This window comes from Cyclopterus lumpus, chromosome 20 (assembly GCF_009769545.1).
Source record: "Cyclopterus lumpus isolate fCycLum1 chromosome 20, fCycLum1.pri, whole genome shotgun sequence".
Classification (NCBI taxonomy): Eukaryota; Metazoa; Chordata; class Actinopteri; order Perciformes; family Cyclopteridae; genus Cyclopterus; species Cyclopterus lumpus.
Genome location: NC_046985.1, coordinates 5,678,147 through 5,699,776, shown reverse-complemented (window position 1 = coordinate 5,699,776; position 21,630 = coordinate 5,678,147). Strand labels below are relative to the sequence as shown.

General features: G+C 44.5%; 1 protein-coding gene across 11 annotated transcripts in view; it reads left to right on the top strand.

Moving 5' to 3' along the window:
• scrib (scribble planar cell polarity protein) overlaps positions 1 to 21,630 on the top strand; it is a 58,701-nt gene that overhangs the window by 14,522 nt on the left and 22,549 nt on the right. For 6 of the 11 annotated variants that reach the window (XM_034559618.1, XM_034559614.1, XM_034559620.1 and 3 more), the window contains exons 2-20: positions 7,075 to 7,192; positions 8,651 to 8,729; positions 9,349 to 9,438; positions 10,690 to 10,746; positions 11,071 to 11,134; positions 12,040 to 12,114; positions 12,321 to 12,465; positions 13,205 to 13,323; positions 13,476 to 13,675; positions 14,184 to 14,350; positions 14,811 to 14,953; positions 15,098 to 15,223; positions 15,416 to 15,601; positions 15,724 to 16,095; positions 17,243 to 17,311; positions 17,962 to 18,024; positions 20,012 to 20,101; positions 20,188 to 20,265; positions 20,368 to 20,685. In XM_034559618.1, the coding sequence (XP_034415509.1) occupies positions 7,075 to 7,192; positions 8,651 to 8,729; positions 9,349 to 9,438; positions 10,690 to 10,746; positions 11,071 to 11,134; positions 12,040 to 12,114; positions 12,321 to 12,465; positions 13,205 to 13,323; positions 13,476 to 13,675; positions 14,184 to 14,350; positions 14,811 to 14,953; positions 15,098 to 15,223; positions 15,416 to 15,601; positions 15,724 to 16,095; positions 17,243 to 17,311; positions 17,962 to 18,024; positions 20,012 to 20,101; positions 20,188 to 20,265; positions 20,368 to 20,685 (2,559 nt within the window). The remainder of the gene's footprint in view (positions 1 to 7,074; positions 7,193 to 8,650; positions 8,730 to 9,348; positions 9,439 to 10,689; positions 10,747 to 11,070; positions 11,135 to 12,039; positions 12,115 to 12,320; positions 12,466 to 13,204; positions 13,324 to 13,475; positions 13,676 to 14,183; positions 14,351 to 14,810; positions 14,954 to 15,097; positions 15,224 to 15,415; positions 15,602 to 15,723; positions 16,096 to 17,242; positions 17,312 to 17,961; positions 18,025 to 20,011; positions 20,102 to 20,187; positions 20,266 to 20,367; positions 20,686 to 21,630) is intronic. The other 5 variants (XM_034559616.1, XM_034559624.1, XM_034559622.1 and 2 more) reach the window with 3 other exon arrangements.

Sequence of the window (21,630 nt, the reverse complement as noted above, 5' to 3'; positions counted from 1 at the left end):
GGCCACGTGACCGACCGTTGTAATGCATTTGTTTTTCGGAAGTAAGTATAGTTTGTTGCACTTAACAAAAACTGTCCTTACTTTGACCTCATTTCCATTTTTCAAATGAAAACAAACAAACAAATAAACTAGTGTGGTACATGTGCACATGCCACAGCAGTACTCTTCAGCCACTTGAGTGGAAGAGCCTCTGAGCCACACAATACCATGTCCACCTGTTCTCTCTGTCTCCTTCAGCGTGAAGTGTGATATAATCTTTCTATTTATTTAACGGCGTGTGTGTTGACATGGTATACAGCTGTCGAATAGGAATCTATAAGTGGAACATTCCAGTCTGCACATTGAGTTGTATTCAGGAAGGATCCACTGAAACATAATGGTATTGTCAACTAAACTAAAACTCATCAGCATGACCAGGAGGGTGGTGTGTGTGTGTGTGTGTGTGGGGGGGGAGGTCACTGTGGTTGTTTATTAACCATGTTTACTTTGTAAGGAGTTTATTGGCCCTCACAGTCGCTTAGTGGAAACATCATCTATGGCTGTGCTGTATATTCAGGTATTTTGGATGTCACTGTTTTAGTATAGGGTTCCCCCCTTTTCTCAACAGTCATGGGTTTCTTCATCAGCATTCTTCCCAGAGTTCCTTCATGTACACACACACTCATAAACACACATGCATAAACTGTAAACATGGATCTGTCACTGACGTCCTGACTTAAGATCCATTTAAGATCCTCAAAGCACAGGATGTCCAGAGGGCAGACGGAACAAGAGAGAGCACTATTTATGCCAGCATGATCATAACTACTAGCTACAAGTGTATTGGTAGGGGATGCAAATGTAAGGCTGTGCCTTTTTACTTATAATACTCAACATTAGGGTTCATTAAGCTGCTGTAAAATATTAAATTGCTGCTTTTCCTTTTTCGGATTGCTGTTTCCCCAGCTTTGTCTGTCGGGAGGCCCACACGGTCTCAGGCAGAACAGAACCTCTGACGGTTGATTTAGACATCCAGGAAACGTCCACCGCCAGTCAGAGTTCTCATCATGCAAAAATGTTGGCTGCACTGATGTGGTGTTTTTATGGCGCCGCTCAATGCCTTTCTTGCCAGCTGAATTTGTCTACCTGTAGTTCAGGACTGCGAATGTGTATTGGGAGGCTCAAACATCAGCTGTGTTTGCTCCCTGCAAAGATCAAAGTCACCAGGACAGGTGTAGGTGATGGGAGTTAGCGTTGCTGTCACTCTAATGCCGACTTCACCACTCCCTTCTCTCTGTGTGGCATGTTGAGGCACTGGAGCCGGATAAGGGAAGTCACGGCTGAAAGTGCCACTTAAATGAAACGCAAACACTCACACAGATATATATATATATATATATATATATATATATATATATATATATATATATATATATATATATATATATATATATATTTTTTAAATTTTTTTTTTACAATAGCACACAGACACAATGTCATGGCCACACAAAGACCCTTGGACCCACACGCCTACTACTGGTCCTGGTTTTGTGTGCGAGCGTGTTTTGATTGACGCTGTTAGACAACGTAGGTGCAATTCAGCAGTGTAGTGCTGGTGTGTTCGTGGACGCTGTGGTTATTTCTGTCTGACAAATACAACTGAGCTGCAAGCAACAGCTGGAGGGTGTGTGGGAGACAGCGGGTGAGGGCCGGAGGAAGTGGGATGGTTGCATTGTCGGCTTAAAGTGTTTTCGGTTTTATGATGAGGCCAATGGGAGTTGTAATCCACACTGTATATGGGCCACCGTGGACCGGACTAAACCACATTGATAAGTTGTTTTGCGTGTTTTGCTTTGGATTAATAAAAGCCCGTATTCATTGATTAGAGAGAAGGGCAGTGTGTTGGTCAGTGGCTGAGGTCTCTGTCCCCATTAGTCGTGCAGAGTGTCCAAAACACTGTGGGAATCCATTGTTTACTCTCTTTTCTTCATTAATAATCCTCCGTCACTCCCTTTCTCTCAGCTCTCTCCTCTCGACTTCGCACACAATCTTTCTTTTCTTCTCTGCACTGCTCTCCCTACTCCCTTTCTCTATCCTTCTTAGTCATTCCTGCTTTTTGTTATCCTTTGCAACATTCCTCTTTCAAGTCCTCATCCTTCCATTTCTAGCCCTTTCTCTTCTCCGCGGTGCCCTTTCGGACAATGGAGGAATCCCCTGACCGGGCTGCAGGGAGGGGGGGCAGCGAGAGCTGGCCCTGTGACTGACGGCCCTGTGTGGGGCTGGCTGCCTGGCCTTTGTCCCTCTGCCAGGGAAAATGGAGGGAACCCAGAGATGTGGAAAGGAAGGAGGGCGGGGAAGAGGAGCAGTTAGGGTCTCATTCATGTGTAGACTTCTTGGGGACTTTGGGTTTCAAACTGTGGTCCACAAAGGGAGGGGACGCTTTGGCCAATCAGCAGAGGAACATCAGCCCATGTTACCCCATTAGCATTGGCCTTGAAATGACTGAGCTTGTTATCTTGCTGGTGCTTTTGCTTTTAGCTTCACATTCTGAACTGAAGATATTAAGTTGAGGAGGAGGAAGAGGAAGAAGAAGAAGAAGAAGAAGAAGAGTGATTCTTAACACAGAACTGTGCCCACTCTTGTACCGAGTTTATACCACAACAATAACTGCAGCTATCTATAGAAACCAGTGTGCAGTAATGAGGCTCGCCATTCGGGTGACCGACCAAGTTACTCAGTCAACCAAATCCTCTCCGCTTTTTTTATTTCCCCGGACACTGAAAGAGTCCAGGCCAGCACAAAAGCATGTGCCCTCCCCTCCCCTCTCTTTGAGCCCCTCACTCCAGTGGCGTGCACACACAGTGTGTGTAGTTCGTGTGCATTGTGCGAGAATTGATATTTGCAAGAGTGGGGACATGCGGACTAAGCAGACGGGGCGGGGAGGGCAGATTTTGCACAAGATTAAGAGGCTCGGGAATGTGTGAATAGGGCGTCCACTTACAGAGGAAAGGGGGCGTCTGAGACTGAAACAGAACAAATGAGGAGGGTGTTGGGGGTAATTAGTGATGTTAGATTGACTTCCTCTTCTTTTTTTTAAAAATCTGATATAAATTCCTCTGTCAGTTGCTCAAGTTGGTTCAGCCTTTTTGACCAAGATATTATTTTTGTGCGTTTGCAGGGCAGGAGGAGCCTGCTCTGTCTGTAGTCTGATGGCATGATTGGAGGGAAACCGTAGGCTAAATGGAGTCACTTGACTGGATCACTGCAGCCTCTGTGAACATCAGGCTTCGGCTCACTGCACCTACAGCTAGATGCCGCTCGTACAGAGAACATACCGTTTACTCACAAGTGTCACAAACATACACACTTTGCTTCTTGGATATCTGTATTCCCATTTTATTTAGTTTCTCTGGAAGGATGTGAGGTCTGCAAACGTCCCACTTTGAATTTACAGTCTCGAGCGCATCAACACACTCGTAAACACTCTCAAACAAACACCCACCGCTGCTGATACACATGAACACACAGATACGTTGACATACTGCTCTTTCCCCTTGACACGCACACATGCTGCTGAGTCCCACTACTGTACCCTGAGTTTCTGGCAGCCTTAACTAAAGTAAACCCAAACTCTGTAAACAGTGGTGTGTGTGTGTGTGTGTGCTGACCTACAGCACAGGATCCTCTCTCCCGTGACTTAAGGACATCTGCAAAAGGCACAAGCGCACGCAGGCTGCACACAAATACAATTACACATCCCGAGGCACATTAACACTGTCTGAGTGGATTTTAAGCAAAGCAGGGCGATGCAGATAAGACAAAGCAGAGCATTTTATGATGCTGCACACACGCTCACTGAAGTGCAGCGTGTCTTTTGCGGAGACTTGCTGTCTTTCGTCACAGACACTGCTCTCTGTTGCAGGATCGCTCATGGGCGACGAGGCTTCAGTCACCGTATAATAATGGGGGACGTCTCAAATAAGTACCCACAGCACAGAACTCATTTCACACTAGCTTGAGTTGGTCACATTGTGGATGTTCCACAGACCAGATCCTCCCCTGTGTGAAACCTTATCGCAGTCCAAACGAATAATGTGCAGCTGTGGCAGTTCTCATAGATGCCTTAACAACCGTTCATTTACACACTCATTTATTTCTCTGGAAATCAAAGCGGATCAAAAAAGGAACATGGGCACAAGCGTGACTCTTAACTTTTATATTCAACACAGAGCACACAATTTAATCTTTTAGTTGCTTTTCTAAAAAGACTTCCACAGGACTTATCAACAGTTACCAGATGGCTAATGTTGATTTTGAAATCTGAGTAAATAAAATTGATAAATACTATTCTGGTGGGTATTTGCAAATGGGCTGTGGTTACTGGTACACTGTGTAATACTGGAAGCGGTCTTGAGACCCCACACTGCCCTCTGCTGACATGGCTATCATTTATCTGCCTCCCCGCTCACTCCTTTCTGTTCCACCGTACGACATCCTCCCGTTCACAGCTTCACTCCCTTCCTTGAGCAAACAACTCTCTGAAAAGGCTCTCATTAAAACATCCCAGTTGCAAAGGAAATGTAGCACCCTTGTTCTAACCAACGTGCCGCCTCACTTTATAAATGGTTACACTGTAAAAACTGTGTTTCTCAGTGAGTCAGACAGTCGTGGCTCACTGATACAATGATTAGACGATGGCGGTACACTAAATCCCACTGCTGCCCGCTTGTTATTCCAATTGACCCGCTGACCCGTAAAACACAGTTCAACACATTGAAAGTGCTTCAGACAGTTGGAAACGGAGCGGACGGTTATTCGCAGTTATTCCCGATTCTGAAAGTAATCAAAGAACACATTTTACATGTTACGTAAGTCAGTATTTGAAGTTATTTAGCATCTTACAGTTTCTCAGAATCACATCTTGGTATTAAGGTTTGAGAATTGGATACGGCATCCCAGTAGTTTCCTAGATTCTGTCTGCGAACAGCCACTCGGGAGTGAATGGCCATCTTTGTGAGTGTCCATAATTACTTGTTCTCAGGCACGATAGCATTACTGTCTAGCTTTCTCTCATCACTGACGGAGCTCTGGCCGGTATCAGGAGAGGAATGCACTGATGCAAAAGCCTTTACAAGAGGATCGGTTCATCCTGAATGAAAGAAGTGGTGATTGCCTTTTAGCAGTCATATGACTTATCATACTTTTGGGGTGAGTTCTGTCTCACTCAAGATAAAGAAATACGTTTCATCAGCATTCGTGATGAACTAACATCATGTTTTTTGAAGTACCTGAGCTTTCAGGTGTGTTTTACCTGTTACCTGTTCTACCAGCAAGATTGCCTCCCCTCCTGAAGGCCAGTTCCCATGTGGGCGTGACCCCCGGTCACATGGTTGTCCTCAGCTCCTGTTTCCTGTTCCTGTTACCTGATACCTGTCCCCTGCTACTCAGTGAGCCAACACCCTCTTTGTTTCTCCCCGGCTTCATGCTTTCCCCACCCCGCATTTCCCTCTTTTTCAGGTGGGGCTTCTAGTATGAACTACCAGCGAAGCTCGGGGGGGAAGAAATGTTGATAATTGGGAAGGCACTGACAAGCTCTGTCTTGCACTTCCAGCAAACTCATTCTGCGGAAAAAAAAGAATCCTGCTGCTGCAGCCAGCTCTCTCGCCATCCAAACGCAATACACACCACTAGTTAAGAGCAGGATATGTCTGTCATCGGGGAACAGAGTGACGCTGAACTGAAGCATTCTTCTCGTTGTCAGCATGATTGTAGAGCAGTCTCCCATCATGTTGTATTGTGTGTGTGTGTGTGTGTGTGTGTGTGTGTGTGTGTGTAATCTGTGTATGTGTGTTTTCAAACTCAAGTCAAGCAGAAACCTGACGTTACCCATTAAAGATGTGCTACATTTTCAAAAGTTAGGTTGGAAATTGTCTGGATTTTTCAATTTATTCTGTGTCTGGTAATTGACACACAAGGATTGTTTTCAACAGAGGGCCTTGCTATAAACCAGAGGTTTAATTAGAATTACGGTTCCGGCTACAAGCTGGCAGACCTCTGTGCACCCTATGTCCAGAAAGTATCCCTGAATAATGAGTTCATACAAATTCCTACCTCAGAAAGCCCAAGTCTGCATACTTTCTCAAGAGTCTTCCTCCATCACGCCGTCTGAGGAGTCGACTGGCCTTTGACGGGGCAGACAGTGGGTCCTCTGTGGGCTGCAGCACCAGGGACTGATTGAGGGGTTAATCACTGCATAGCTTGGCCTGTTACTCTAGCTGTTCACCCGCCAGCCTGTCTTGTCTGTCCATCTTAACGGCAGATGACACACAGGCACACACAAACACAAACACACACACACACACACACACACAGACACACACACACAGGACACACACACACCCAGCGCGGCTGGTGGAGGAATGTTTCTGAGTGCTGTCCGGTCCAACAACCGGGCTCTTGTGAAAGCACTTGGCATAGCCACAGCGCTCTCCTCAGCTCTCCTTTTCGAAAGCCACTTTGTTTGGATGGCGTTGCCATGGTGAGGAGATTTTGGGCATATGATAATGGGATGTTTCTTAAAACTGGTCCAGGAAACGGCCCTCATCTGAATATACAGGATGTTGTGTGTTGGGCGTGTAAAACACTAATAACAATTATCTTAATATATCAGGTTTAAGCTTCACTCTCTGCCCTTAAAACGTGTACGAATACACTGCTGTATGCCAACCTTTGGTCTAATTATCATTGATAAGTTGGCTCAATAAAATAGATGGCTTAAGTTTCTCAAATGCTTTTGTCTTGTCTTACAGTTGGATTTTTGAAAATTGATAGCATTACAAACAACATTTGATCGTTAAATATTGTTGGACGTAATGGGCGACTGTGGGTCAGTGGTTAGCAAGTCCGTCTTTCAATCAGAGCATCGGCGGTTCGATCCCCGGCTAGCCCTAGTGGTTGTGTCCTTGAGCAAGACCCTGAATTGCTCCCCGTAGACAGGTGTATGATTGTAAGCCGCTTTGGATAAAAGCGCCAGCCAAATGTAATGAGACTATTTTGTGATCTGTTTTTATTGACATGTGTCTTGTGTCTCCGCAGCCTTTCTTCAGACTACTGAACCTACGGAAGCTCGGCCTCAGTGACAATGAGATCCAGAGGCTCCCTCCTGAGGTGGCCAACTTCATGCAGCTGGTGGAGCTCGACATTTCCAGAAATGGTACGCGGACACAATCGCATGTTCACATTGCCAGTTGTTTTTTTTACGACTTACTCCTTGTAAGAGCACCCATTAACACGCACTTTAATGACGTGCTTTAAAATAAGCTCACGGCCTTGTTTAGGCCACCCCCAAAAACACAAAACATCAAGGCGTAGGCATGATTTCTGACGTGTGGCGTTAAGCCGCAGGAGCATCAGTTGGAGAATCAACACACTAGCAGCAGCCATTAGATCAAAATTAGCTGGCCCTCTTTGCCAGATTACCCAGTTTACCCGCAGCCACAACTGACAGTTATACATGCCCTTTTAAAAAACCCTATAAAACAATGAAAGAAAGACATTCAGCACCACGATGCAGCCAGAAATACGTTAAACATGATACAGAGACTTACGGTGAAACTCATTTAAATTGAGGCTATTTAATTTCAACTCTTCAGCTGTAACACGCACACGCACACGCACACAACCACCTCGCCCTTTCTGTGTCCTTGCATGCTGCACACAAATACACTGATACTCAGTGGCAGGGAGGGCATATATGGCCGATGAAGAGACATCTGCTCTGCTACGCACTGCACCGAGTGCTGTGGGAGCAATGTGCAGCGGCCTGTAAGGGCCTTTCCCATCTGTGTGCCTGACTCCTCCTGCTGCAGAAAGACACTGAGCCAGATAAGCGCCATAGGCTGCTTGGCTCAGTCGGGATTTCTTAACCTGCACCTGCAGGATCCAGTGGTAAAAGTGCCTTACCTGGGTCAGGCTATGATTTCATATATCTTCTTGTCTTGTTTTATAGGTGCATCTTTGTACAGTCTGTTACAATGCAGTGGCTGGGAAGCACTAACTTGAGCTCAGTTCCATTTCACACCATCAGATGTATTCTAAAAAAAAATACAATCTTTGCTTTTATGGTTTGCGCAGTTTTAGCAGCATGCAGCTGCATCAGGCACCAAATCCAGTTTGAAAATAAGGTGGGACAGAACGGAGGCAAAATAGATACCACCGCATAACCAAAGAAGCCATTACATTAACAAACATCATCCAAATATCCTTGACCCTTTATTTTCACAATACATGGTGATACCACTCGATAAAGAGTAAAACCCTGACGTAAACGCCGAAATGCATTACAGAGACAGGGGTCCAATGAGCTCGATTATGACTTGAATAAAAAGCAAATGGCTATAAATGTGTGAGGATTTTATTCTGCGAATGTTATATGATGGGAGTAAAAGGAAGATGTAATAGTGAGCTTTCACCATATCCTCCCTAGTACAACTTCCATCTCTTTCTCTCTCAGTTTTCCTCGGTTTTTGCTCTCGGCCATCTGGTTGTGATTACGAGGAATTTAAAATGATTCCCTCTGTAGGATAAGACCCCCCCCCCCCCCTCTAAATCTGTGTGTCCACGGTGCTGATGCCTGTCTCCCTCCCACACCTCCTCCTCTTTTCTCCTGCAGAAATTCCCGAAATCCCAGAGAGCATTAAGTTTTGCAAGGCCTTGGAGATCGCAGACTTCAGTGGAAACCCACTGTCCAGGTAAGGGAGTGGGAACAGCCGATCACTCTATTCACCATCACAAAAAAGTGTTATCTGTGTGCTCTAATTACTCTGTTTTCCTATTTTTAATTATGCAGTGGAACATGTTTGGGTGTTTTAACTGCACGCTCTACACTGTAACCGCAATTCTCAAAATCACTCGGTTGCTAAGAAACAATTATTCACAGTACGTGAACGAATGGAGGAGCTCGTGCTTTTGTGTGACAATGTTCTTCCCGACCAAACGAGGCTCTGTATGAAACGGTGTCGGGTTAATCTAACCAGGGTACTAGTTGATCTCTATTACATTCCCCACATGAAGTCACTGCTGCACTGCTCTCATGACATAGCGCCAGATCCCCAATCAGTGATGTCTAAGTTGCTATTTCACCGTTTAACTTTAAACAAAGGGGGCGACCGGATAAAGCTTTGATGCTGAATACTTTAACAGATGGGAATATGTACAAGGCCAATAGGTCTTGTGTGTGTGTGTGTGTGTGTGTGTGTGTGTGTGTGTGTGTGTGTGTGTGTGTGTGTGTGTGAGTTAAGTGATCCCATGTGCTGTACATCAAAAAACCTAAGAGTCGGTCTCCGCTGTTGTCCTGTCTTGCTGCTTCAGATTGCCGGATGGCTTCACTCAGCTCCGAGCGTTGGCTCACTTGGCACTCAACGACGTGTCATTGCAGGCGTTGCCCAACGACATTGGAAAGTATGTACATGTGCACTTAGTAGATGTATTGATAGGATAAAATGTGTTTTTACTGTTTACCAGGACCAAAAAAATGTATTCGCTTTTTACAAAAAAAAACAGTGTTTATCGCATTCATTTTGTAACTCTGCTCTCAAGCAGTTAATAATAATAAACAATTTGAAAGTGTTACCTCGTTAAGCCTTTAACACTGTTTTCTGGTGTTCTGTTGACGAAGCGATTAGTTGACTAATAGGGGGGAAAAAAGCAAACGATTATTTGGCAATATATTTAAAAAAAGCCTCAGTTGCAGCCCTAAATGTGAATACTCCTGCATTAGAAACAGCAAAGATTGAAACACAAGCCATCAGAACTGGTCCATGTTGCCAGACTGATAGCCCTCGACCCAGTTAGGTCCTCCATACATTAGGGCCTGAGGCCCTGTACTCAGTTAGGTCCTCCATACATTAGGGTCTGAGGCCCTGTACTCAGTTAGGTCCTCCATACATTAGGGTCTGAGGCCCTGTACTCAGTTAGGTCCTCCATACATTAGGGTCTGAGGCCCTGTACTCAGTTAGGTCCTCCATACATTAGGGTCTGAGGCCCTGTACTCAGTTAGGTCCTCCATACATTAGGGTCTGAGGCCCTGTACTCAGTTAGGTCCTCCATACATTAGGGTCTGAGGCCCTGTACTCAGTTAGGTCCTCCATACATTAGGGTCTGAGGCCCTGTACTCAGTTAGGTCCTCCATACATTAGGGTCTGAGGCCCTGTACTCAGTTAGGTCCTCCATACATTAGGGTCTGAGGCCCTGTACTCAGTTAGGTCCTCCATACATTAGGGTCTGAGGCCCTGTACTCAGTTAGGTCCTCCATACATTAGGGCCTGAGGCCCTGTACTCAGTTAGGTCCTCCATACATTAGGGTCTGAGGCCCTGTACTCAGTTAGGTCCTCCATACATTAGGGTCTGAGGCCCTGTACTCAGTTAGGTCCTCCATACATTAGGGTCTGAGTAGGTTTTCTAGCAGTGTAGTTCTGTTGCCCAGTGGGCTGTGAGGCAGCCGCCGTCTGGGCTCTTGGCCACTGCTGTGCTCGGACAGATGGAGGAGCCCCTCACCATGCCAGGCAGTCCGGTCGAACAGACCGACCATCTGACTAACCAACCTGCCTCTCCTCTCCACTCTCTTACTCCCTCTACTCTCGCCACCTGCCAACTCTTGCCCCTCTTTGTCTTTCACTTGCCTCCTTTTCCCTGCCACTCTTCCTTCTACAGTCTGGCCAACCTGGTGACGTTAGAGCTCAGGGAGAACCTGCTGAAGTCTCTGCCAACGTGAGTGTCATCTCCCCCGAGCGTACACGTCCACCATCTCCATCTCCATCAAACACAATAAGTGATGATATTCTCACAATGCACGAGGTTCAACTTTCTCACCCTACACATTCAGTACTTTTAGGAACGATTTATTGTAGTGCGTAAGAACACGTCACCGACTATAAGTCACCTGTGGCGAGGTAGGTTTAAAAACATTCTTTACATATGTCGGTAAATGCGAATGAGTGTCATTTTGTAATAGTTTGCAATGCGCTGCTCTTTGTTCTTTCAGGGCACATAATGTGTGACTTACTGCATGTGCTATTTTGTGTTTGTATTCAGGTCGCTCTCTTTCCTGGTGAAACTGGAACAGCTGGACCTGGGCAGCAATGAACTGGAAGTTTTGGTAATTCAACAATTCATATGATAGTATATATATATATATATATATATATATATATATATATATATATATATATATATATATATATATATATATATATATATACGTGTGTGTGTGTGTGTGTGTGTGTGTGTGTGTGTGTGTTTATATATACACACACACCCACACCCATACAGCGACATGTTTCACAAATCTGCTCCTCACAGTAGCTATTATCCACACCACATGTTTACCTCACCAAACCCAGCAGAGCCGGTCTGTTCGACCTGAGGCCCTACGTGCACTATACCTCACAGTGAGCGCAGCTTTAAGTCTGGAAACACCCACCCAGTGTCATGGGACGGTAAACAATTCCTCTTGACCTGAGCAGGGCGGAGGCTGAGCATATACTTGACGTCATGATGGAACTTTACCTGCCATAAGCCACTGCTTCACTGACACTTTGCTTCATTTAATTTGTCACTCGGACTTCAAATAGATGCAATTTTGGGAGACTTGAGCCCAGGATTGTAAACGAATACTGAATGGTTCACTGAAACGAGTTTGGAGCTTCAGTTAATGTAAGATCCCAAAGAAAGGTGCTGTATTTAACGATCAAGTTTCTTGAAGTTGCTGACCTTTTTAAGCAGATAAAAAGATAGAAAATCAGAAAAACTTAGATGAAGATTAGTCAAACTGAAATCTAAGTTTGACCACATACTGACGCTTAAAAATGTTAATGTGACAGATCCCTTTTTATTCATCCAGTTCATATACAATGTGTGTATTTAGGGCAAATGATTTGTGTTTTCAAATGCAACAGAGTCACTTACTGTTGATGCCGTTCATGACCTGAAACTAGAAAAATTAACAAAAATGACCAACTGTCCCAATGTTCTCCCTTCTCTCTGCTTCGTCCCATCTCTTAGCCGGACACCCTCGGTGCTCTCCCCAACCTGAGGGAGCTATGGCTGGACCGTAACCAGTTGTCCTCATTACCACCAGTAAGTACAGTTAAATACAAATGTTGTTTTTTTTAAAGATTACCTTTTGCACGAACTCTGCACTCTTTTTTTCTTTAATCGTTTTATTATTACACATAAATACGCATAATTAACTCCCACTCCGCAGTTTCTTCTGCTTGTCTGTGCTGTGAAGGTAATAGTTGTATTGTGACTCACTGCAAGTGGTATTTATCGTGTGTTTGTAGGAGCTGGGAAACCTCCGGAAACTGGTGTGTCTGGATGTGTCTGAGAATCGTCTGGAGGAGCTTCCCTCAGAGCTCAACGGCCTCCTGGCTCTCACCGACCTGCTGCTCACGCAAAACCTGCTGGAGGTCATCCCAGACAGCATAGGTGAACTAACACAAGGGGGAAAGAGAGAAAGATTCTCTGAGCACAGGTTTCAGACTATAACTCGTGTTGATTGGTGGGCATGTTGTTCAAGGTACCAGTGAGACATGAAGTATGATCCAGGAAGTCCTGTTTGAGTAACAGATTACTGCATCTAGGCCCTTATCAGACAGCACAACAGTGCACGTCTCACAGGCAGAATCTTACAACACTGGAAAGTTATCACGGCAGAAACTATTTTGTCTTTTGTGCCAATGATTGACAGGTAAAGGTAAGAAATATGGTGTTCACATTACAAAGTAATCCACCAGAAATGTCCGCTTACATGTATATTTAATGTGCCGACACAGTGACTTTCTAGATGTTGTCGTCTCTCTGCTGGCACCATCCTCACAGTCCACAACATCAGTCGCTCCCATGAACATGTCATTGTACTGTTATAGAATATTGTCTTGTGTTTCTCAAACAGCAAGACAGAATACGGCCAACATTAGAACCCCAATGATTTGAGAAAGTTTGCCCTCTAATAGGACGGCACAAGATGAAGTAAACCCTGCAGCAGGCCCGCCTCAGTTGAATAAGAGCGACACTGCCCTCTACTGGAAGAATAAAGCCAGTGAAGAAAGACACAAGCAATAACAACAGCTCTGTTAATCTTTATTAAATGAATTTATTCCGGAGCATGCGTGCGTCCCTATTAAAAAAGATCATAACATTAACTGGCTTTGTGTTTGTTGTCCAGGCTCTCTGAAACAGCTGTCCATCTTGAAGGTGGACCAGAATAGACTGACCGACCTGACTGATTCAATAGGCGAGTGTGAAAACCTCACAGAACTCGTCTTGACTGAGAACCTTTTACAGGTAAAGCGCTACGCACCACTTACAAAAGTCCCACACTGACCCAGTTGGGAGTCATGTATGCCCTTTTAATACCGTTAAGTCCAATTAACAGCTATTAAGCTTCGTTATGATTTCCACCGAGTATTAATGACTTCCCTCTCGCGCCCTCAAAGTCACTTCCTCGCTCGCTGGGCAAGCTGAAGAAGCTGACCAACCTGAATGTAGACCGCAACCGTTTGGGCGGCGTGCCCAAAGAGCTGGGCGGCTGTGCCAGCCTCAACGTTCTCTCACTGAGAGACAATCACCTGGGCAAACTGCCCGCGGAGCTTGCAGATGCCACTGAGCTGCATGTGCTCGATGTGGCCGGAAACAGGTAAACCTCAATTAACGCCTTGCACTGTATATAATTCCCAGAAGCCTTCGGTGCTGAGGTGCATTCGAATGCTTTTGCCAACATTTACTTTTAGCATTACCAGCATCCTACAAAGACACTGCGCCACCAATTTGTCCCTTTTTTTTTATGTGAACAGGAGCAAACAATATAACCTTGTGTAGATGTATTTTTAACGGCTGTAGTGCTAAATCATGGGAATTATGCGTCTGAAAAACTTCAAGCCATTCCTCATTTTCGGAAAGTTATACAGGGAGTAACGGCTCTGCCGAATCCTAAAGGTTATCCCTGTAATTCTTCTTCCCTGTGAGTCCTCTAACACCAATGTCCCTTTTGAATGCATCCAGTTATGGAGTTTCTTTGAACTCTTTTTTTGTGATTGCCAATTCATCTATTTAAGATATTTTAGAAGTATCGGGTACATGCTATTTTGTTTTACTCACTGAAAAGGAAAGGTCGTGGCTCATCCCTGATCCCTTCTTTTGTCCAGATTACAAAACCTGCCTTTTGCCCTCACAAACCTCAACCTAAAGGCCATGTGGCTTGCAGAGAACCAGTCGCAGCCAATGCTCAAGTTCCAGACAGAGGATGATGAGAGCACAGGGGAGAAGGTGCTGACCTGCTATTTACTGCCCCAGCAGCCTTCTCCAAGCCTTGGTGAGTTAATGCAATGTGACGTTTTCTTTGGATTGTTATTGTTTTTCATTAGACATGTAAACAATGAGTCTCGGTCAGCTATTCAAATGTGTAAGAGATTTAAATCTTCTGCGTTCATCATCTAACTTCATCATAGTGTGAATCCCAACAGTAATACGGTTGACTTTGTTTTATATTGTAATAAATCATTGTTTCCATAGTCAGGGTGTTACCTTCAGTAGATAACGGTCGGCACACCCACAGTTTGGGGAAACACACATGAATAACTACACAGCAGAAAAAAAAAACACACAAATATTTTAGTCACCTAATAAAAGGGGGAAAAAAGAGCTTTACGATGTTTTTTATATATACAGTATATAGGTTTTAGTCAGTCAGCCTGTAAATATGGATTGTGAGACTATCGCTGTCAAATACACATTTTCAAGTTCATCAACTCCTTTTCCTTCATGGTCCACAGAGAACTTGCTGCAAAACAGTGTGGATGACAGTTGGACGGACAGCAACCTGAACCGAGTGTCAGTCATTCAATTCCAGGAAGAGACCAAGGCCGAGGAGGAAGATGACGAGGCTGCTGCGGAGCGCAGAGTGAGGGACACAACAGTACAGTGGCACCTTCAAGTCATTTTTAGTCCCTCCTACTTTTTAGCATTGATACTGTACATCTCTGTTGACACAGTCAAATAATTTTCTCTACTCAAGGTTATGACGGACAAATGTATTTCTATCCGTTTTTCTTTGTTTCAGGGCCTTCAGCGCAGAGCCACTCCACACCCTAATGAGCTGAAGGTGATGAAGAAGGTGATTGAGGAGAGGAGGAATGAAGCTTACACATCCAGACCTGATGGAGAAGAAGAGTCCCCTGATCAACAGGTACATCCATCATACTTTGTAATGAATATCATCATTGTGTCAGTTAACATTTAGAGATGTATTTATGTTTTAGTAATCTCGTGAACCGCCATTATAAGAAGTAAACAAAAGGCAGTTTATATCTAAGTCAATGCATTTTATTCACTGGTGCACTTGATCGTGAATTAATCAAAGTGATGCTTCTGGTTTTAGGAGAAACGGCTCAGTGACCTCTCCAATCAGAGCCATAACTCCCAGGTGTCCAACAGCACACTGTCGGCCACTTCCCACGAGGACAGACGAAATGTGACTGCAGCCTCGCAGAGGGAGGACCTTGTAGACGGCCACTACCCTCAGGATGAAGAAGAGCTGGATGAGATGGAGGTGGAATACATTGAGGTGAATGGTTAAAACATCTTATCCATAACACAGTTCGGTTGCACGTCATTTCGCGACGAATCCTTCTAACCAAAAAGAACACGTGATTGACTAATTAAATCTCAAACCCCTCTTTTCTCCAGCCCTCTGTGCACTTTGCAGAGGAGCCCATGATCCGTGGTTTGGATGAGGACGACGATGAGGTCGGGGTGGATGGCGAGAGGAGTGACGAGGAAGAGAGGCCGGCTATCCCTGCGGAGAAGCAGCGTCTGATCAGAAAAGACACGCCGCACTACAAGAAGCACTTCAAGATCAACAAGCTGCCCAAACCAGAGGCCGTGGCTGCGCTGCTGCAGGGCTTCAATCCCGACGGCATGAACTCTCCGACACAGGTTGCTCGGGACCAGCAGGACGAAGAGGAAGAGGAAGAGCACATTTTATGCAACCCTCAACACCATCTTAGAATGGAGGAGCTCGAAGACAGCCGGCTCCAGGTCAACTCCAGCCAAGTAAAGGTAAAGGAGAGAGCCCAGCTCTGGATGGGTGCATTTAAGGAATGGAGAGGGTAGCTGGGTGGAAACTGTTGCATAATATTATTAACTACATTACCTACATTTGAACACATGTAGAAATATAATGGTACAGGACATGCAGTATGCAGAAAAGTTGTATACATCACGCAATAAATCAGTAACTTATTTTCTGCTTAAATTTTACGTTCATGTTGTAAGAATATATTTAAATGTAATATTTTTTTTTTGCTTGCTCATTGCATCTATGCAGACACTTAATCCTGTATGCATAGAGTGCTTTTACCTCCTTGCAAGACGCGTTCAGAGTGCAGTCGGCTGCCAGCATATATTAAGGATGTGGCATTGCATGCAGGGTCATGGTGGAAATAAAGACTTCTGCCCTCTGCGCTGTTATTCAAGGACAGTGTTTCTCTCAGAAGTTAACAACAGTCTCAGAACTTTGCTTTGTCTTTGCTCTGTCCCACGCAAAGACGAGATGTCCTTCACCAAACGCCTACAAACACTCGGAGGTCGTTGCTGATAATACTTTTTATAATCTTTTCATTAAGATTTCTTTGACATACAACAAACAACAAAAATGTACAAACGTTATCTCATACTTGGAGACACATTGGTGAAATGTACTCCTAAACCTTTGTGATTCCACATGGGATGGTTTCTCTGCCTTTTATTTATGCACAGCTAACATACCAGGTATGAATTCTCTGATTTCAAAGCATAACGTTGCTTCCACACAACCAGCTGCAGGCTTTCCTTGCACACCGACTGGCCCCAGTTCAGTACTAAACTTCTCACCATGTTATCAGCCATCTCCTGATTTAATTGAGCGATGACATTTTCACACTCTCTCTGGTAACATTGTGCGTGTCTGGCTTGTAAGTATGAATGAATGAGTGACGTCTGCTCCTGTGCCGCTTATGAAAATGAATCTTCTTATTGATCTTTAATATTCTGGGGGAGATTTAATCAAGTATTTTTTTGATTCATCGTGCTGATTCGAGAGATTATTTTTAACACTGTGATCAAACGGCATCATCTCACCAAATCTGGCGTGTGTGTGTGCGTGTGTGCGTGTGTGTGTGTGTGTGTGTGTGTGTGTGTGTGTGTGTGTGTGTGTGTCTGACCTCAGACCAACCAGAACATATATTGGCAGAGCTGGAATGTGAAATCCAACGATCCTTGTTTGTGTCATGACATGGTAATAGTCTTCTTTTTTTCTTTTTTTTCATGGGATGTTTTAAATTATTGTAGAGAGTAAGATGCTTCATTGTTCTTCAAAATCAAAATTAGATTTCTGATTTTCTTAAACCTTTTTTTTGTTGAACTATCTGTGAATCGCTTTTGGAAAAGTCACGCTGTAGATATTCTTGGCTTTTTGTAAGCAGTTTTACTTTTTGACAAAAAGTCGCCTCGTTGTCTAAATTGAAGCTTGCTCCTGGAGGAATTTGCTTTCTGTGGTGTGGAGGCTGGGCTTACTTTGGTACGGGAGCTTTCGCCTTCTCTTGTCCGCTCGCTCTACACTGTGTGTTTTGCACTGTAGCTCGGCTCCTTGGTCTTGTCTTTCCATCTCTGCCTGTATTTGCTTCTGGTGGCTGGGGAGTGAGTGTGGGGTTACTTGTGCTTCAAGGAGGTCCTTTCCCGGTGGACCTGAAAGGCCCCCGCGACCTGCAAGCAGAGAGTTGAGTGTTGGGTGTTTGGTGAAGTTAATGGAAAAGTGTGATAAAGGAGTTTTTATTTTATTTTCCTGTGTGTGTGTGTGTGTGTGTGTGTGTGTGTGTGTGTGTGTAAGCATAATTTTATTTTTGCCTGACTAATCCGCATGCCTCTCGCTGGTTCCTGTCCTAACAGGGGGTGTCATTTGATCAAGTCAATAATCTGCTGATTGAACCTGCTCGAATTGAGGAGGAAGAGGTCTGTACATACTCTTTCCCGTCAAGTCTGTCTCTCTTGTGTCTCCCTGACTCACCCACTCATTCACCGGTATTCAGATGGGGAGAAAGTTCCACAGAAATCCATGGTTAATCCAAGCCAATCACTGGGGACCCCCTAACCACAACTCATCTTTGAGATGGCCAGTGTGGCAGAACCTGAATGCAGGAACGAAGTAGCCATGATTTATTTAATTGCATTTATTGTCAAATCAAGCACCCCAGTGTTTGCAATGAACAGCAGCTTTGTGAAGAGGTATTTTCTTATAAATGCATAATCTGTAGGCAACTGGACACCATTCTGGTTATCTTGGATCAGTTTGTAATCAAGAGGTTGAACGCATTAGCCGAAATATACGATTTTAAAAGCCATCAGCTGTCGTCTGAGGGTTAGTTTTTATCGGCTAAAAAAATAAACCACTAAATCAGTGTAAATCGGCTACTTGAGATGTAAAATAATGAAGTCCTGGCCTGGATATTCGTTATGTGGATATTCGCTGGCTAAATCAAAAAACCAAAAATATTGCCAAATATGAATAATTTTCTGAAACTCTGACTTTAATTAGTAATTATTAGTCCCCTGGATGCCCACAGTTGATAAATATCTCTAAAATGTTTATACATTTTAGACTGTGCCTATTTGTCATCCCGACATTTTCTTCTAAACGGTTGACGATACCCTAAATAGCTCAAACTTTGACCCATTAGTATGAATCCCGGTCCGGCATCAGGTTCTGCCACGCTACCTCTCTGCTCCTCTACCTTTCCTCTGCTCCTCTACCTTTCCTCTGCTCCTCTACCTTTCCTCTGCTCCTGCTGCTTCGCTCCTTTTCCTCCGCTGTCCAACGCTGTGTTGCCCATGGGATGAATGAGCTGCTTCACAAGCTTCCTCCAGGTGCTTTTGTTTGGTACAAAGTAGGTAACGCGACTGCCAACCAGAGGACGAGCTCCAGACTGATGAAGACGGATCCAAGTCTTAATTTTCATACTGTAAACATTTATAGATTGAAATGGGGGGGGGGAGATCTCGATGATTAGCAATGCAAACATTAAGTCATGTGCAAACAGTAATTTTTTCAGCACGCTTTTTTATTTGATTGTGTTGTATGTGAACACAGCTGTTTAGTCACGGTGAAGAGAATCTGTACTGAAACATTTAAATGTCACTTAGTATCGCATGAAGATTTAATCTGCCACCGAAGTATTTGTGTTCTCAAAGACATTTGTTTTCAATTTGTTTGCTTAAGAACTGAACAATGTCAAATGTTGGGGCATCTACACTACACGGACAAACCCGTCGCCAATTCCAGGACGCGGCACACTCTTTTCCTCCGTTACTCTTTACATCTCCCCGGTTCCTTCCACCTGTCCCTCATTTGTCTGCATTCCTCCCCCTTTTTGCATGGCTTGCAAGTACACAGAATACACACACAAGTCTGTTACGCCTTACTTAGTGTTTCCCTCACTTTTTTTTTTTTTTAAAAGTCCCGTACATGCACAAGACACATTGTATGTTTTCAGTAATGGCCCAGCTCCTGTGAGTGCAATTAAAGAGGGCTTTAGACAGTGTGTTTGTTCACTTTATGTCTGAAGTCATCTGTCAGTTAAGTGGTTACTGGTAGATCAACAAAAAAAAATGTCAATATACTATTTTTTTAAAAGCTAAATTCAAGGCACAAATCATCCAACTTCCACTTAAAACTGACATTAGGCTCCGGACAAGTCAAAGTGTCTCTCCATCCATCTGTTGGCATGACAACAGGATGCTGCTGTGATAAGAAAGACACCACCTTCTGGCAGAAGGAGGGAGGTCACCCGAAACTTAAGGTTTAAGATGTAAATATTCTAAACTTTTAAATTGTTTATCAAAAAGTAACAACGTTGCGGGCTCGCCTCCCTGAATCTGTCCTGAGTGGTGTCTAGAGGGTTTCACTAGTAGTTGTGCTGACTCCGTCCTCCTCAACTTTCAGCACTCCCTGACCATCATGCGACAAACTGGCGGCCTGGGAATCAGCATTGCTGGAGGGAAAGGATCCACACCTTACAAGGGGGATGATGAGGTATGACGTGTACTTGGAGTCTTGATGCGTTGAAAAAAATCGGACTAATTGATTGATTTAATTTATTTTTGTTTGTGTGTGTTTAGGGAATCTTCATCTCCAGAGTATCTGAAGAAGGTCCTGCAGCCAGAGCAGGTGTGAAAGTGGGAGACAAACTCCTGGAGGTAAAGCATTTTCCATTTTACTTTATCTTTAGCAACATCTTCCTCTGTTTTATAGTCAGAGATGTTTAATTTGACGACACTTTCTGTGTCTGTTTGTCTCAGGTGAATGCAGTGGACCTCCACGAAGCAGAACATCACACAGCGGTTGAAGCTCTTCGTAGCTCCGGTGCCACAGTTTCCATGTCGGTGCTGCGGGAGCGAATGGTGGAGCCGGAGAACGCCATCACGACCACGCCGCTGAGGCCAGAGGACGACTACTTCCCGCGGGAGAGACGGAGCAGCGGCATCGCCTTCAACATGGAGGCGGCTCCCAGCGAGCCTCACCAGCGGTTCTCCACCTGCCTGATCCGAAACGACAAGGGCCTTGGATTCAGCATCGCCGGGGGCAAAGGCTCCACGGCCTACCGCACAGCAGACACGGTGAGACGCCCAGTCACACCCGTAACTCCACTCTCACCAAAGCTTGAATCTGACACCAAGGGAAGTCCGTAGTTGATTGAGGTCATAGGTTTCAGTTAAAATAGAAAGATAATACTGAGAGATAATCTAAAGCTAAAGATACAATCTACTATACAATCACTAATAATAAGTTTGAAGTTTGGAAGCTAGGTCACTAGAGTGCAGTAACCGTCTGTCGCAGAGATGTGTCTTTTAACATCGTCTATTCTAGCCACAGCGTTTACATCATCACCAGGGAGACGCAGATATGAATAGCCAGCCCTGACACCTGATAGGTCCACTGTAACTGGACAGGGTGAGCTGTATATTTGGGCCGGTGCAATTGTGCATTGGAACTCATGCGGCTCAACAAGCCCACAAAGAGGAAAGGACTCACGGCCTTATGATTCAGGCGGGTCGGACTGTAAGTCTTGCCTCTCTATCCAAAGCTTTTTTTTTTTTTTTAAATGGATGCAGCGACTCGCTTGGTTGTTGCTTGATCTGGTGCAGTAGCTCCTGCATGTGTTTGCACATTTGAGCTTTTCGCTTAACGCAGATTAAGATTTCGCCTGTGTTGGTATCAGTTAAACAAAATGTGTAATCTGTCTTGAGTAAAGGGACAATATGTCTCATGGGGGTCATGATTTGTGCTGTAGAGTCCTAATGTGTCATAATGAAAGACGATGCTGGTATTCAGTTGTAATGTGGGGTGGGGGGCTTCTTTGTTTACGTGTACAACCTTAAATCACAATTTGTGCCATTGTGGACTGCTAATATCTCATAATCCCTTTTATTAACTACCTCTGGCACACTTTATATGGGTAGTCGTGTTTTTGGCGTCGCAGTGTGGAGTGTCATACAGGGACCGACCGGTAACTCAGCTTCCTGACAGCTCCTAGTTGGCACACTGATTCATCACAGCATTGC